This window comes from Lonchura striata, chromosome W, assembly GCF_050655825.1.
Source record: "Lonchura striata isolate lonStrDom1 chromosome W, ASM5065582v1, whole genome shotgun sequence".
Classification (NCBI taxonomy): domain Eukaryota; kingdom Metazoa; phylum Chordata; class Aves; order Passeriformes; family Estrildidae; genus Lonchura; species Lonchura striata.
The window spans coordinates 39,912,303-39,929,008 of NC_140743.1; the positions used below are offsets into that span (position 1 = coordinate 39,912,303).

A 16,706-nucleotide genomic window follows, 5' to 3' on the forward strand; every position below is an offset into this window, starting at 1 on the left:
GCTAGTTGGAACTGCGACTCGTTGGGGTTTGCACTTGCGCCATGACTATGTCACGTCTCACACACACACCCACTCACACCCCACTCAACCACGCGATACTCATGGCTCCTTTTCCCGCGTGGATTCTTCGTGCACGTTGATTTTACAAGTGAAAGTTTGCTGCTGCAGCCTCGGAGATTTAGCTCTGAGTTCCGAGAGCTCTGGGCCCGTTTATACCCTTTCCTTAATGTGGCTTTTCGGCTGTTTTCGGAATCTGGTTGGTCCCGTGGAGTTTCTCAGTCCTGTCCGGCCGCTGAAATCAGCGAGGCGCCGCCCGGATCAAGGATAGGGGAACCCCCTGGATACCCCAAACCAGATCGCGTCGGGGTCACCAAGATTGTTATAAATGAGAATTTATTCAGCCAGATTAAAAATAAAAATCATTTTATTTGCAGTCAAATTCTATCTAGTCAGCCACACGGAAAGGACAGAGCCGTGCCCGGGGTCGACCCTGGGTGTGCAACAAGGAGTCAGCCTCAGCACAGGTTTTCTCCTATGCCTACACACCTCCATCCTGGCACAGGCGGTTTTTATAGGGAAAATTCTGCCTGAGGCCAAGGTTTTAGCAATCAGTCCTTTCTTCTATTCGGAGTCCATATGTTAATAAGGATTTCTTTTTGGTGATGAGGAGAAAAAATTCAATGTTGAGCGTTTACGGGAAGGCTTCATTCACATGGATCTGTCTGAGTATTTCCATGATATTCATCTTGGACGATCAGCACAGACGATCAGCACAGACAATGGCCCATCTCCCGGCCGAGCCACATCCGTTTACTTGTAAATCAGTTTCTAATATACATCCAGTCTCGCCTGTAAAGGGGGGGGGGGGGGGAACTAATACGACGGGCATGATTTAACAAATATCCAATATTACATATTTCATACGAGGAATGGTGCGAATTATATTTATTACACATAACAGATGGGATATTGCTTTACTCTTATGGGGTCTTCTGGTCTCTCAATTTTAATGTGTATTGGTTCCATGTCTAATTTTCCAGCTTTCTCCGGGTGTGTGCCAGACCCTGGGATCAATTTTATTTTCATCTTCGGTAGTTAGGTTGTATAAACTTACCGTGAGTTGTGAGTCTTTTGCAATTATACTTATTCCTAATGTTACCATAAAATCCCTTCCCAGTAAATTGTATTCTGTTTCTTCCACTAATAAAATATCTCCAACACAGATTTTATTATCTGATTCTATTTCTACATTTTTTAGGATAGGGACCTGAAAAGGTTCTCCTTTTGCCCTGATCACAGTCATAAAATCTGTACCTTTGATGCACCCAGGAGGTAGTTGTTTGACTGTGTTTTTTTCTGCTCCAGAGTCAACTAAAGAGACTAGTTCCTGTTTTTGGGGTCCAACATTTAATTTTATCAAGGGCTCTCTAGATGTCCTTGACCCCAGATTGTAAAGCCCCTGACACCTCTATTCCTCTTGAAAGACCATTTCATCCTTTATTCGTTTCTTACAATCCTTCTTGAGGTGTCCTTTCTTTTTACAGTAAAAACATTCAGGGGCACTTACCTGTTTGTTTGTCTTTTGTGTGTGCGCCGGCTTTCCCTGGTGCCCCGGGGCTGGAGCTGATGTCGCAGCCGTTTGTGTTTGTGCTTCCCTTACTGCTGCTACCAACACCCTGGCTTGTGTTTTTTGTTTTTCCTCATCCCTCCTCATATATACCTTTTGCGCTTCACTCAATAGTTATTGTAAACTTCTTTCTTGCCAATTATCTATTTTCTCTAACTTCCTTCGAATGTCCTCCCATGATTTAGCCACTAATTGTGTTTTTTAAAAGGACCACCCCCACAGGGGATTCAGGGTCCCTACCGGAATACATTTGAAGGCTTTTTCTGAGTCTCTCCAACCACTCGGTGGGAGTTTCATCCTTTCCCTGGCATTCCCCCAATGCCTTGCTAATGTTTTGTCCCTTGGGGACCGCTCCCCGAATACCTTATATTACCATGTTCCTCAATTTGATCATTTTTGCTTGGTCTGCCTTCGCCTGAGCGTTCCATAATGGTCTTTGTTCTGGCCACTTTTCCATCCCACTCCCGCCCTGGGGGTTCCTGAATTCCCAATCCTTTATGGCAGCCTGCCTTATCATATCTCGTTCTTCAGCATTAAACAAATATCTTAATATACTTGAGATATCGTCATATGAATATATACTATTTCCCAAAAATTCATCTAACCTCTCCACCACACCCAAAGGGTCATCCATTAATTTCCTCATTTCCTTTTTGAAAGCCCTTACATCCCCGGTGTTGATGGGAACATTTACAAACCCGATGATTCTGGGAGCTGTAGGGACTACTCTTAAAGGGTATAGATTAGGTCTGTCCCTTTCATTATCGCTATCTCCCGTGTTTTCTCTCCTCGTTTTCTGCTGGGTTCTACTGGCAGGAAGAGATGTCTTTTTCCCCGGTGTGGTGTGCATGTGTGTGTGTGTCGCTGTGCTGTGTGGAAGGGGGGTTTGGGGACTGAGAAGGTCCCGGGGCGCCTGCATCAGGGACTTGTACATTAGGTGGCGGTGCAGGCTGAGCCGAGGGTACTGATGGGGGAGCTGCCAGGACCCGTGCTTGAGCTGGGGGAACCTGGTATGGGGGGGGCAGGTTCTCTAGGGGTTCCCAGGTTTTTTCTGAGCTTACCCTCTTGCCAGAGGTCTTAATAGGGAACAGCCGTGCACTGGCATATTCCCATAGCCTGGCATAGTCCAATTCCACATCGTCCCACTCCTCTTCCTTGTACAAGTGATCCGAGAGTGCTTGGCAAAGCTTATTTTCGAAGGTACCAAAAATGGGCCAGTATTGGTATTTTCCAATTTCCATATTTCCCCATACTTCTACACAATACTGTATCATTTTTTCTTTGGACCTTTTCCGTCTCACAGAACAGTCCTCCCAGTGTTCTAACATCCAACCCAGGGGACTTTCCCTCGGAATCTCAGGGAATTCCTCTGTTTCCCCTCTTCTTGTTTTTGAGTGCATACCTTTTCTTGCTCTCAGGTGTTCACCCTTTCCTGGTTTAGGATTTTTTCCTTTTGGTCCCCCCTGCACCTTACTGTTTTTTTGTCCCATATTAAAGTTTTCCTTACCGTATTCCAAGTCAGTGTCTGCCAGCCGTTCCAAGAAGTCAGCAACCCATGTGCTAAAAATGTGTATTTCGGTCCTGTTCTGGACTGAGTCTTACCAACTGTTTAAACCATCTGTTCCCGACCGAACCTTGCCAAACTTGTTACCTCACGGCGAACCGGTCTGTGGGTTTTCAGTTGGAAGAACAGTGAGCTCTCTTTTACCTTTTTGTCGGGCTCCCCGAGGCCAGAGCCAGCGAGGTTTACCATTTTCTCGAATCCACGAGAACTTACCTTCCCTCCCCTGACCCGTCCGTGGGTGGATCCCTGCAACTCCCCGAGTTTCAGGTCGTATGCGTGTTGTGAGTATACCGGAATCCTTTTGCTTCCCCCGTGACCGACCACCTCCCTCTTGGGCTAGTGGAACTGTGGCTCGTTGGGGTCAGAACTCGTGCCGTGACTATGTCACGTCTCACACACACACCCACTCACGCCCCACTCAACCACGCGATACTCACGGCTCCTTTTCCCGCGTGGATTCTTCGTGCACGTTGATTTTACGAGTGAAAGTTTGCTGCTGCAGCCTCGGGGATTTAGCTCTGAGTTCCGAGAGCTCTGGGCCCGTTTATATCCTTTCCTTAACGTGGCTTTTCGGCTGTTTTCGGAATCTGGTTGGTTCCTTGGAGTTCCTCACTCCTTTCCGGCTGCTGAAATCAGCAGGGCGCCACCCGGATTGAGTATAGGGAACTCCCGGATACCCCCAAACCAGATCACATTTGGGGTCACCAAGATTGTTATAAATGAGAATTTATTTAGCCAGATTAAAAATAAAAATAATTTTATTAGCGGTCAAATTCTATCTAGCCAGCCACACAGAAAGGACAGAGCCGAGCCCGGGAGTCGACCCTGGGTGTGCAACAAGGAGTCAGCCTCAGCAGAGGTTTTCCCCCATGCCCACACACCTCCATCCTGGCACAAGCGGTTTTTATAGGGAAAATTCTGCCTGAGGCCAAGATTTCAGCAATCAGTCCTTTCTTCTATTCAGAGTCCATAGGTTAATAAGAATTTCTTTTTTGGTGATTGTGGGAACCCCAGCCTTATTCTGGGTTCCCATGTGGTGGTGAAATTCCTCCTCCAACCCGTGCTTCCAAAGAAAAACTCCGCAGGCTTTAGCTGTTCGGCCTCAAGGCAGTTTATTGCTGGTTATCTAAAAGATTGTCTTCTTGGGCTGTAGCTGCTTGGTCAGCGGCCTGGGAAGAGGCACACACACACCCTGACATCCTCTCTATCTGCTGTCTTTTTCTTCTCTCTCTCTGCCCAGGGCTGCTGCTATCTTTTATATGATATATTACGTAGTACATGTTTATAGTTTTCCCCCAATACCTACTACCTATATTACAAAGTGCTTTTCTACTCTAAACCAATCTGTGAGTGCCAACATCACCAAGAACATGGAGGTAAGGAAAAAGAAGGAGGAAGAACAGGATCAGCCCACTTTCCTCCATCTTAGAATTTCTGACCCCCATGTACAAAGTGAAAACCCCCCTATACATGTGCTAAAACCCCCCTGTACAATACTAAAAAAATTTCCCCTCTACTTTGTAATTACTTTTACTATACTATCTAACCTTTTGTGACTGCTTGTTCCACCTCCAAAGTTGGTAATTCATTCCATGGCTCAAACTCAAAATCACAGCTGTTTTTCAGCTTTCTGCCAGGGTCTAAAATGCTTCTGACCAAGGCCTGGAACCTCTAAAAATGTCTGAGAGACATTTTGAGTTCCCACAGGTGATGAGGAGAAATAATTCAATGTCCGGAGTAGGTGAATTCTTGTTGGGAGTTTATGGGAAGGCTCCATTCACATGGATCTGTCTGAGTATTTCCATGATATCCATCTCGGTCGATCAGCACCGATAATGGCCCATCTCCCGGCCGAGCCACATCCTTTTACTTGTTAATCAGTTTCCAATATACACTCAGTCTCGCCTGCAAAAGGCGGGGGGGGGGGGGGGGGGGGGGGGAACTAATACAATGGGCATGATTTAACAAGTATCCAATACTACACATTTCATAGAAGGAATGTCGCGAATTATATCTACTATGTGTAACAGATGGCAATGGGGATGCCATCTTGGATATAGCCAAGGATATCAGAAAAATAGGCCATGTCCAAGTCCAGAAATTGGAATCAATACCAGAAGCTAGTTGGTGGGACAATTTATTTGAAATGGAATGGTGGAAAAAGCTAAGCTTCTTCCTCTTATGTGCAGCAGCTGCTTTATTATTTCTTCCTTGTTTGATTCCCTGTTTTATTCAGTTAATCCCCAGTGTAGTCCAGGGTATGTCAGTAGTGGCAATGCCTATGGATTCAAAGTTGGCTATATCCATAACAGAACAAAAGATAAAAGTGTTAAAGAAACAAGACAAAACAAAGGACCCATTCAATGAAGCTAAATTGATTTATTAAAAACATGAGCATATCACCAAAGTTAAAAATAAGAATTACTGGTCAAGCCAAATGATTTATAAAAAGGAAGAGGAGGGATTGTGATAAATGTATTAGTGTTGGCTTTCTCAATTGTTAGAGTGAATACATGTGTTTTATAATGTTGACTTTTGTAAAAGAAGTTTTGCTGAAGTTTAGAGTTATTTTAATGCAAATGTTGTGTTTTGATGCCAGTGTTGGTGAAGAGTTGTTGTAATGTTAACATTTAACCAATCAAGGAATCAAAACCTGTTGAATGTATCAAAAAGTAACAAATGACCACAACTAGGACAACTGCACATGCTCAAAAAAGGCGGGATGGAGGAGGAACTATGTTAAAATTTTTGAATATGTATAACCGTTTCTAAATATGTATTTGGCTGATGCAATACCCAGGGTATATAAGGGGTGTTGCTGTATTGACTGGCATGCCTCTGGCTGTCAGTCAGCTCTTCTTTGCCATTTATTGGTAGAGATTGCTTTCTTGTAACTTGATTGGAGGTCAGGTTTTGCCATGCTGCACACCCAAAGCAACAAGCTTTTCCGTACCCAACTGCCCCATGTAAGGGGCACATGTGCACGCCTTCTTTCTACCTGTCCTAGACAACCCAGGCTGTCTGATGGCAACAATACAGAGGTGGGGAAAATGGAACTATGGAGAAACCAGAGGACATCTAAACAACAATAACATAACTATACATCACTAAAGCTTTTCTTAATATTCACACAATAGTAATTCCTTAATTGCGAGAGCCAATCATCTAATTATCCATCTATAACACATGAGGGGTGAGGAATTGAGATTATAAAGGTATAATTGCCCAGGGATTTTTTTTGTTTGAGGTCCCTCTTAAGAAACATCCAGCTTAAGCTATAGTGTTTTTGTGAAAAATGCATATTATATGGCTCTACGCAGATAGTTACTATATGTATTATGTTATATTGATTAGTTGTGCTGTATTAACATTTTAATAGTATGGTAAATGTAGTTTTGTAGTTAAAATGAAGCTTTAGTAGTTAAAATAGAAACTATGTATGTGGAGTTTTTTTTAAAGGAATGAGATACTCTCTTTGAGATAACAGTCACAGAACACGTAAATCTTCCTAAGTAGAATTTATGGTTTTCTTATCAGAAGAAGCTAATTTCTTCAGACTTTGGTCAGACTCGAAGACACCATGGGGATTAAAGGAAGCAGTTGAAATATGACAGTTTCTTGTTTTAAATAAAATGTATGCATAACCATGAAGTATATATGAATATGCAACAGTATTGTTTTAAAGGTTATTCCTTTGTTCACAAGGCATGCTTGTAGTGGCTTAAGTGCCCGAGAGCATCTGGACACCCGTAATTCTTTGCTTTTTATTGTCTTATAATTGTCCTAAATCTAAATTTTATTACTCTAATTGTATTACTATTTTTATACCCATTTTATTATTATTAAATTTTAAACATTTTAAAAATCAAGTGATGGCCTTTTTCACATTATTAATAAAAAGGACTACATAGAAGAAGCTCCTTTCGACTTATTGATTCAGCAGAAACCTAGATTGAACCCTATTATGGTGGTTAGCAAGTATAATTTCTGTAACACTGTAAAGGCAGTCGATTATTGCCAACACTTGGTTACAAGTAATTTGCACGTACTTGTCGGTTCATTTATGAAACTGGCAAACGTAGATACTTTAAGTCTGGGGGAAAAAAACGACGGTGTTTAATCTTATCCTAATGTTGAATTAAATTGCATTTTTCTTTCATGTTCGGAAAGCATCCGTGCTCCTCCCAGGGGCGGAACAGTCAAAACCCCTCTCACAGCCAACCGCCCTGCCAGGCGCCATGGCCAACCGCCGGCGCTAGGATTCCCACCACAGCTCAGGACCGCGACTGCGCGAAATAACCGTCGGACCCGCTAGTTCCCGCGGCTACCCCACCCCGCGTGGGCACTACCTGCTCCCCTGCGGAGAGAGCTAGCGACACGGAAGCGGGCTAGGGGAAGTAGCACCCCTGCCCCCCCCCCCCCCCCCCGCCGTTCCAAGGCCCAACCCGGCCGGCTGCGGCGCCTCACGGCAACGTCACCGACCCCCAACGGCCGCTCCCCACCCGCAGCCATACAGTGTTGACACACGCACACGTCCCATACTACAACTCTCAGGATGCTCCAAGCAGTCGAACCACTCCCCTCACTACTTGCGCACCCTGTCGTGTGAAAGGTGACCCTACCGTCACTTCCGCACGCTGTGCAGGCCGGGAATGCGAGTAACGATTGGCCGGCGCCTGCCCTGCTTTTCAACGTGCAGGGGAGCAGGAAGCGGTAACGGCAGAGCGAGCGCGACAGGGTGAGGGGCTCTTTACGGTGAGTTACCCAGCAGAACTGTCTCCAGAGTGTGACCCAGCCGGGAATTGAAAAGGAATCGATTTAATGCGCCCTTTGATGACGTAATAACGACTAATGAGGTGGCGGTGTGCTAAACGCATGGTTCGGGCCGGCACTGGTTGGGTCCCTTCCTCAGGGGAGCCCTTGTGGAATACTTGCGCCTGCCGGTGGTTGCACATACCTCTCTCGGAATGCCCGTGCCCGTGTCCGGCAGGCACTTAGCGCTGATTAGGCCTTTTGTCACTTCTGAGACTCGGCGGACGCACATTTGCTTCTCCGCCTGAGGCGGGCTCTGCTGCCGCCTTTCGATTGGCGGGGTTCGCGCAGACTACTGTCAGCGCCCGCCAGTGGGGCTGCGGCTGTCCGCGGGGCTGTGAGGGGCTTTGACAGGGCTGGGCCTCGACCTCGCTTTCGAGAGCTTCGCGCAGACTCGAGCTGACGGGAACTACAAAGGGTTTTGGCGGCGGGTCGCAGCTCTGCCTCTCAGCTGCTCTGGACAACGTGAGGCTTCTGCCCCTTGGAAGTGCGACACTCCAATGTATGCCATGTATGCCCTGCCCTGCTTGTCAGGGCGTGGATGCCTTGGTTATCTCTGTCTTAGTGATAGCGAGGCCTTTTATGTGATTGAGAGGGAACTGAGGGGCTGGCTTGTGTCCTTGCTCTGTGGTTGCTATCTTTGAAGAAAAATAAATAGAAAAGTGCACAAGAAATTCTCATGTCTGTGTTATTTTCCAGCAACTACTGCTGTTACCCACCAAACACCCCTCATTCTCCTTTCCTGATGTGGCTACAATGAAATGGCAGGGGTTTGTCCTGTTTTCAGTCTGCCGTTCTGTGTTGTCTGCTTTGCCTGCCTGCATTTGCATACAAATATAGACAAAGAAAACAAATATCTTGTGCCTGAAATAAGAGGAGTTCCTGTTGAAATCCAGGAGTGTGGAAGTAACAAGATGTCTTTATTGAGGTAGATTTATAAGAAAAAAATTTGTTAATTGTGTGCATATTGTGAGATGCATCTAGTGTCAGAAGTTAATAAGGTTAAGTCAGTAGTCAACTAGGTCTACTGAAAAATCCAGGTAAATAACTGGATGAATCCAGTTTTCATCATTCATAAATGAGTCTGCATGTTAGTGTCAACTTGGATCACTTCTGTCTGTCTTCCTTGGTATCTTGGTTTTTCTCTGAGGACTGCATTTCAGTTCTTGCTCCAAAGTAGTCATGCTCTCATTGAACATATGCTGTTCTGTTGGGCTTTCTTCTGCAATACCACTGAGTCTGAAATGAGAAGATTCAATGAATGCTACAACTGTATTTAGATGGGCGATAAATTCACTTTTTTTTTTACTAGTCTTGTGTTAATTCAGGACAATAAATTATCTATCATAAGTTGTTTTTTTTAATTTGTGAATTGTAGTGTTCTGAGAGACTGTAACTTTTTAAAATTTCTTGGATTGGGGGCTTGCTCTGTTATTTTGGGGGTGTAAGATCTCCCTATAAATACAATTTGGAAGTAAATTCTGGATAGGTGGAAATAATGAGATTTGAGCTTGAAATTTAGTTTGGTTTAACTTCTAGGGAATTACACTTTTAACTGCAAGTCATTTATCAATGTACAATATGTCAAAAGTGGGCAAGAAAAAATTAAACAGTGGAGTAAATGGCTGACAATTTTCTACATGAAACTTTATGGATGAAACTTTATGAATGATGGATGGAAGAAAGATGCTGATCATCTCTTAGAGCCGTCATTACAGATGAGGTGAAGGCAGCAGCATTCTTTTCCTTCAACCTCACTTTCTCTCTTGCCCTCACAAGATCATGATATGTATTTCAGCATCTGCTTGGCAAAGCAGTGATAGCAGATAGAACTAGACTTCCATAAGCAGTTGCTTCTGCTCTTTTCCATCTCTTGGCAAAATGATTTCTCTGTGGGACAGTTTTTCTGAGATGCAAGAAAGTGTGTTTTGTGGCAAAAATAAGAATTCCACAATTTCTTTTACCTTATGTCTGTTAGAAGACAATAACTTTGCTTTTATCATAATCAGGTAATTCTTCTTCAGTATGTGTTTGTTGGAAGCAAGGTAGAATTTACACATATGCTCAGGGATGTTAGCAAGCATGGTGGCATCAGCTCAGGAATTTACAATTCCAGTCACATACAAAAAATCTGCACAAGTTAGGGAACACTTGCTATCTAGTTTCTTCTAGCAGTCTAAAGAAAACTGCTTCTTAGCCAGACCTAATTTTCCATCTCTGTATTCAATATTTGGTTTGATACTAGCAGCTCTCCTAACTTTCTTCCTTTTGTCCATACTAAGTACAAAAATAAAGGATTTTGAGACATACCCTTCACTATAAAAGTAATTCAAAACCTAATGACAATCTTCTTTCAGAAACCATATGTTCTTCAAAGTGAGTTAGACTATGACAAGAAACAAAGTTTCTGCATTAATGTGACTTTGAAATGTCTTTGCTTTTTCTGTGGCATTCTCAATGTGAGCCATGTGAATGTGGAAGTTTAAGATGAGTGCTGCTGCACAGATCTGAAGTAATTTTTCCCAGAGTTAATTTGTAAAATGCTTTCATTGAAGCATTTGAACTCTCTCCAGAGATTCTTTTGCATCAGCAGCACACCCTCTGTGTCTCATCCACAGGCACAGACTTCTGCTGAACTTTTTGAAGTTTGAGGATCTCTGCAACTCCCACCTCCAGCTATGTTTGTTGTATAAGTGAGGGAGGAATAGCCATGAGATTACAAGCCTATATGTCTCTTTTAAAAGTTGGCAAAGAATATTTCACCTTGTAGGGGGAGAAGTGTAAGAAGCCTGGGTGAATAAGAAGCTCTTTGCTCCTGGGTGTGACAACACATTAAATCCCTGGCAACTCCTGTGTACCCAGAAGCTGAAAAGTGCTGTTTTATTACATCCTTATTTAAAGGAAGTAAACATCTTGCATTTACTAGATACAAAATGTGACTTAAGTATGAAAAATTTTAGAACCATTCTTTCACAAAGAGGATTGATAGAATTGCACGAAGTAACTATAAAAATTATGACATTATGTTGCCAAGATGGAGAACAGTTAGCTTTGGAGATGTTACACCCCTGCAGCATTTGCTTTGAGGGAGGTGGATCCTTGCTGAATTTGTAGAATAAAGAAATGCATTTATGAACTTTGACTATTTCTTCATGCTGTCGCAGTTTGAGACAAGTTAGGAGGAAACATTCTGAAATTGTCTCCTCTGAAGAAGGCAGGTCTTGGCACTCCCTCCCTCCACCAAAAGGAATTTCTTGGAGGAAAGTGAAAATAACTGTTTATAAACTACATATAAAGAAAGCCATATTTCATTAACCCTCATGTTTCCTACCTGACAGCTACAATCAGGTAAACCTGTTACCAAGACAGTTTGATGTTTCAATTGGTTTTGTAGTCTATGAAAAGTGCTAGTTCATGTCTGTATAATAAGATGACTGTGCATAGTACTTTCTAAGTGGCACAGTATTCTTACTGTTCTACCACATCTTTTGCAGACTAATCCTTTTGCCATGGAAGCCAAAGAAATTATGGAATGTATCCAGGAATTCCCTGAACACTATAAAGTTATTTTGGATAGACTCAATGAACAACGTGAGCAGGACCAGTTTACAGATATCACGCTGATTGTTGATGGTATGTATACACTTGAGAACCAGTTGGTACCCACAGAATTCTGAAAGCTGTGCTGGGAAGCTGTTGGGTTTGTCATGGGTCAACTGTCAAACTGGGCTGCTAACATTCTTGGCTCCGTATTGGTGTGTGAGTTGCTTGCAGAGTTTCAGTTATAAATCTTGGGCTGAACAGAGTCTCCAGCAGAGATTAATAATTTTGTTTCTGCTTTTAATAGAATCCCAGAATGGCCTGGGCTGAAAGGGACTTTGAAGCTCATATGGTTCTAACCCCCTGCAATGGGCAGGGACACCTTCCATTAGACCAGGTTGCTTCCAGCTCCATCCAACCTAGCCCTGAACGCTTCAGGGATGGGGCAGCCACAGCTTCTCTGGTCAACCTGTGCCAGGGCTTCACCACCCTTACAGGGAAGAATTTCTTCCTGACATCTAATCTAAATCTCCCCTCTTTTAGTTTTAAACCATTCCCACTTGTCCTATCACTATCTGCCCATGTAAAAAGTCAGTCTTTTTTTAAGCCCCCTTTAGGCACTGGAAGGTGCTCTAAGGTCTTCTCAAAGCATTTTCTTCTCCAGGCTGAATAGCTCCAACTCTGTCTGCCTGTCTTCATAGGAGAGGTGTTTCAGCCCTGTGAACATCTTTGTGGCCTCCTCTGGACCTACTATAACAAGTCCACATTATTCTTGTGCTGAGGACTCCAGACCTGGATGCAGTGCTCCAGGTGGGGTTTCATGAGAGCAGAGTAGAGGGGGAGAGTAAGGAGCCCCTTCCAAACAAGGGGCTGATCTTGTACAAATATTGGTTGATTATTTAAAAAGAAAAAAAAACAGCTTGAAATAAGGTTGCCTTCTTGCTTCTTGGGTATCTGCCTACTATTTTAATCTATAGTTAAAATAAGGTAGAACAACTCACTTATCTTTTTCTATGTGTTTGAAAGACATAAGTATTAGCTTAAAAGGAAGATAGAGATGCAAATGCTTATTATCTCATTAGAAAAGGTGGTGTCTTATAGGTCACCTAAGATTGCTTCTTATCCCAAACATGTTTTAGAATGGGTGAGCACTTCAGTGAAGATAGGCAGTGTCTACTAGGACAGACCTAGGTAAAGGAGTACCACTTGATCCTTAAAAGGATAGCAAGAATTCACTTGAAAGAAAAGGGACCTACAGAGCCTGGATTAGAAAAAAGTAAGCATATGAAGAAAAAAATCATTACTTGGAATCACCATAGTTTCACTGACAACACTTGCACAAAACTTATCCTGAATGTTTGTTCCTGCTCTAGTATTACCAAATCCACATGTTGAGCTCAAAATAGTTTTCTTGTGCAGCTGTGTAGTTCTAATACATGTTGGTTCTCTTTCCTCTGTCCCATGGAGCCTTCTGGATGTTCATGCCTGGACCAGGGGGAAGGCAACACTGTGATGGGAATACACAGTCTGGAAAACAGCAAGAATAGAGCTAAACCAATTTTGCTCTGCAGGGATCTTTATGATGGCAGAAATGATGATTGAATACATCCATATGTAAGAGCAGCAAAATCCAAGGAGACCTTTGTGTTGATTTTGCACAGCCTAGATTTTGGTAGCAGAGGAGGGCCACAGAAGTAGCTTCTGTGAGAAGCTCCTATAAGCTTCCACCATGTCTAACAGAGCCAATCTCTGATAGCTCTGAAGATGGACATGCTGCTGGCCCAATTAGAGAGGTTGGTAATGCCTCTGTGATGACATATTTGCAAAGAAAATCAAAACAGTGCACGTGCAGTTTTTCCAGGGGTGGTGAGATGCTGTGGCCGCCGCCATCTTGGTGCAGCCCGTGGTGAGACTTGCCTGCCTGGCCGCCCCTAGCTGGCCACCCCGTAGCTAGCTGCACCACGGGCAGAAGGGCAGGGGTGGCAGCAGTGGCTTCTCCTTCCCAGTGCCCCACATGAAGAGAGGCATTAAATAGCGCCAGCTGCCACTGCCCACATGGTGGTAGTGGGGCCGGCTGGCCACAAACATGGCGAGCAACTCCCTGGTGCAGAACCTAAACACGATTGACCTTTTGGCACTGTGGTATCCTGCAGGAATCTTTGAATTGGTGGAACTTGTTGACAATTGTACTTATGGACAGTAGTTTTTCTTCTAGTCAGAGAAGAGGAGGAAGTGAGGACATGTGAGGGAAAACAATATGGTGGCAGCAAGGTCAGTGGAAAAAAGGGGGGAGGAGGTGCTCCAAGCACCGGAGCCGAGATTCCTCTGCAGGCTGTGGTGAGGACTGGTAAAGTAAGCTGTCCCTCTGCAGCCCATAAAGTCCACGGGAGATGCAGAGATCCACTCACAGCCTGTGAAAGAAGTACTCACGCTGGAGCGGGTGGATGCTGGAGAAAGCTGTGATCTAGTGGGAGACCTGGATAGAGAAAGTGGGCCCATGCTTCCACAGAGAGGGCTCTTGCTTCCAGGCTGGAGCAGCCTATCCTTAGAGGACTGAAGCCTGTGGATGAGTGACCCATGCCGCAGCAGTTTCAGAAAGACTGTTTGCCTGTGACAGGGACTCACATTGCAGCAATTTTGGCAGGACTGCTGCTCATGAGATTGGAGCCATGCTGGAGAAGTTCACGGAGAACTGTCTCCCATAAGAGGGACGCCACAGCATAGCAGAGGAAAGACTCCTCTCCCTGAGTGAACAGAAAAAGGTCTTGGGTGACGAACTGACCAAAATCCCCATGCCCTGTCTCCCTGCACTGTTGGTGGGAAAGAGGGAGGGGTTGGGAGGGAAAAAAGGTGATTCAAAGTCTTATTTTACTTCTCATTATCCTCCTCTGACTCTGTTAATAATAAATTTAACTTATACCTTTAAATTTGAACCTGTGTTGCCCTTGGAATGTTTTCTCCTAATCCTCATCTGTCATGGTTTGACACTGGCCCAATGCCAGTCACCCATGAGAGTCACTCACTCACCCTTCCCTGCCACAGCTGAGCAGAGGAGAGAAAAAAAATTTATGAAGGGTTCATGAGTTGAGATAAGGACCAGGAGAAAAACACTTCAAGGGCAAAACAGGCTCAGCTTAGAGGTACAAAGTGAATTTATTACTAACAGAATCAGAGGAGGATAATGAGAAGTAAGATAAGCCCTTAAAACACCTTTTTTCCCCCCCCAGCCCCTTCCTACTAACAATGCAGAGAGACAGGGCATGGGGGTTTTTGGGTCAGTTCATTACAGAGACTTTCTTCTGCTGCTCTGGGAGAGGAGTCCTTCCCCTGTGAGACCATGGGATCCCTCCCACAGGAGACAGTTCTCCATTAACTTCTCCAGCATGGGTCCACTCTCACAGACATCAGTCTTACTGCACCTGCTGCAATGTGAATTCCCCCCACGGGCAATCAATCCTCCCAAAACTGCTGCAACGTGGGTCACTCTTCACAGGGTGCAGTCCTCCAAGGACAGACTGCTCCAGCCTGGAAGCAGGGGCCCTCTCTCTCCACCGGATCTTTCACTGGATCACAGCCTCCTCCAAGCATACACCCACTCTGGTGTGAGCCCTTCCCCCACGGGCTACGGGTGGATCTCTGCATCCCCCATGGACCCATGGGCTGCAGGGGCACAGCCTGCTTCACCATGACCTTTGCCACAGCCTGCAGAGGAATCTCGGCTTCAGTGCCTGGAGCACCTCCTCCCCCTCCTCCACTGACCTTGGTGTCACCATGTTGTTTTCTTTCACATGTTCTCACCTCCTCCTCTTCTCTGACTAGAAGAAAAACTGTGTGACTTTGCTTTGATTTTCCTCTTAAATATGTCATCACAGAGGCATTACCAACCTCTCACATTGGCCCAGTTTTGGCCAGCAGCATGTCCATCTTCAGAGCTATCAGGGATTGGCTCTGCTGGACATGGTGGGAGATTGCAGCAGCTTCCCACAGGAGCCACCTCTGTGGCCCCCCTGCTACAAAAAGCCAGGCCATGCAAAAACAATACATCATCTCAACTCATGAGCCCTTTGTTAATTTTTTTCTGTCTCCTCTGCCCAACTGAGAGCAAGAGAAGATGAGCAAACAGCTTTTGTGGGTACCTGGCATTTGGCCACTGTTAAACAGCGGCAATCTTGGATAAAATCTGAGAGCTGAGCCCAAGACACACAAGAAAAAGTTTGAACAGGAATTTCCCACAACCTAAATATTTGAAAAGAGAAACTCTTGAGTGAGTCCTTCAGCTGACTGAATTGAAGAGCTTCAACAAGGTCACTGATGTCAGCAAGGATCTGCATAAGATGGGACAGGCTAGCTGCAGTGGTATCCCATATTACAAGGAGACATGCTAAGTATGAGCTGCTGGAATAGATTTGTAGACTGGGTGATTCTGCAGCTGTTCTCTTATCTGCATCTGCACTTATTCTGCACCATGAGTGAAGAAGGTGTTATCCAAAACCAAATTTTTTCTCTCTCTTTGTAGGTCACCATTTCAAAGCTCATAAGGCTGTTCTTGCTGCCTGTAGCCAGTTCTTCTACAAATTCTTCCAAGATTTCACTCAGGAGCCCTTGGTGGAGATTGAAGGTAGTCTTATTCATGCAAATTAAAGCCTTCAGAGTTGTGTGCTCATGCTCAAAATGAATGTAGTATCCCTGGTATGGGCTTAAATGCATGCTTGATCATATTGATTAGTTTTCTAGATATCAGCTCTTGAGTTGTGAGGTAATGTTGTGGTTTAACCCCGACTAGCGACTAAGCACCACAAAGCCAGGCTGGCTAATTTTCCACCAGTGGGATGGGGGGGAGAATCAGAAGTGTAAAAGTGAGAAAGGAACTCGTGGATTGAGATAAAGCTAGTTTAATGATTAAAAAAAATAGTAATTTTGTGAAAATTATAAGTAAAAGAGGAAAGGGAAAAAAAAACTCAAGGAAGACAAGTGATGCAAATTAAAACAGGTGCTTGCCACCAACTGACCAATGCCCAGCCAATCCCCTAGCAATGGCCCCTCCACCTGCCTCCCACACACACTTTATATGCTGAGCATGATGTCATATGGTCTGGAATATTCCTTTGGTCAGTTGGAGTCACCTGTCCTGGCTGTGTCTCCTACCAACTGCCCACACACCCC

At 44.5% G+C, this 16,706-nt stretch overlaps 1 protein-coding gene across 3 annotated transcripts in view; it reads left to right on the forward strand.

Annotated features, from left to right (window-relative positions):
* Positions 1-7,782: 7,782 nt before the first annotated feature.
* LOC146763182 (zinc finger protein 131-like) overlaps positions 7,783-16,706 on the forward strand; it is a 51,023-nt gene continuing 42,099 nt past the window's right edge. For all 3 annotated transcript variants that reach the window (XM_085571095.1, XM_085571097.1, XM_085571096.1), the window contains exons 1-3: positions 7,783-7,946; positions 11,498-11,636; positions 16,060-16,161. In XM_085571095.1, coding sequence (XP_085427221.1) covers positions 11,513-11,636; positions 16,060-16,161 — 226 coding nt within the window. In that variant the 5' untranslated portion in view covers positions 7,783-7,946; positions 11,498-11,512. The remainder of the gene's footprint in view (positions 7,947-11,497; positions 11,637-16,059; positions 16,162-16,706) is intronic.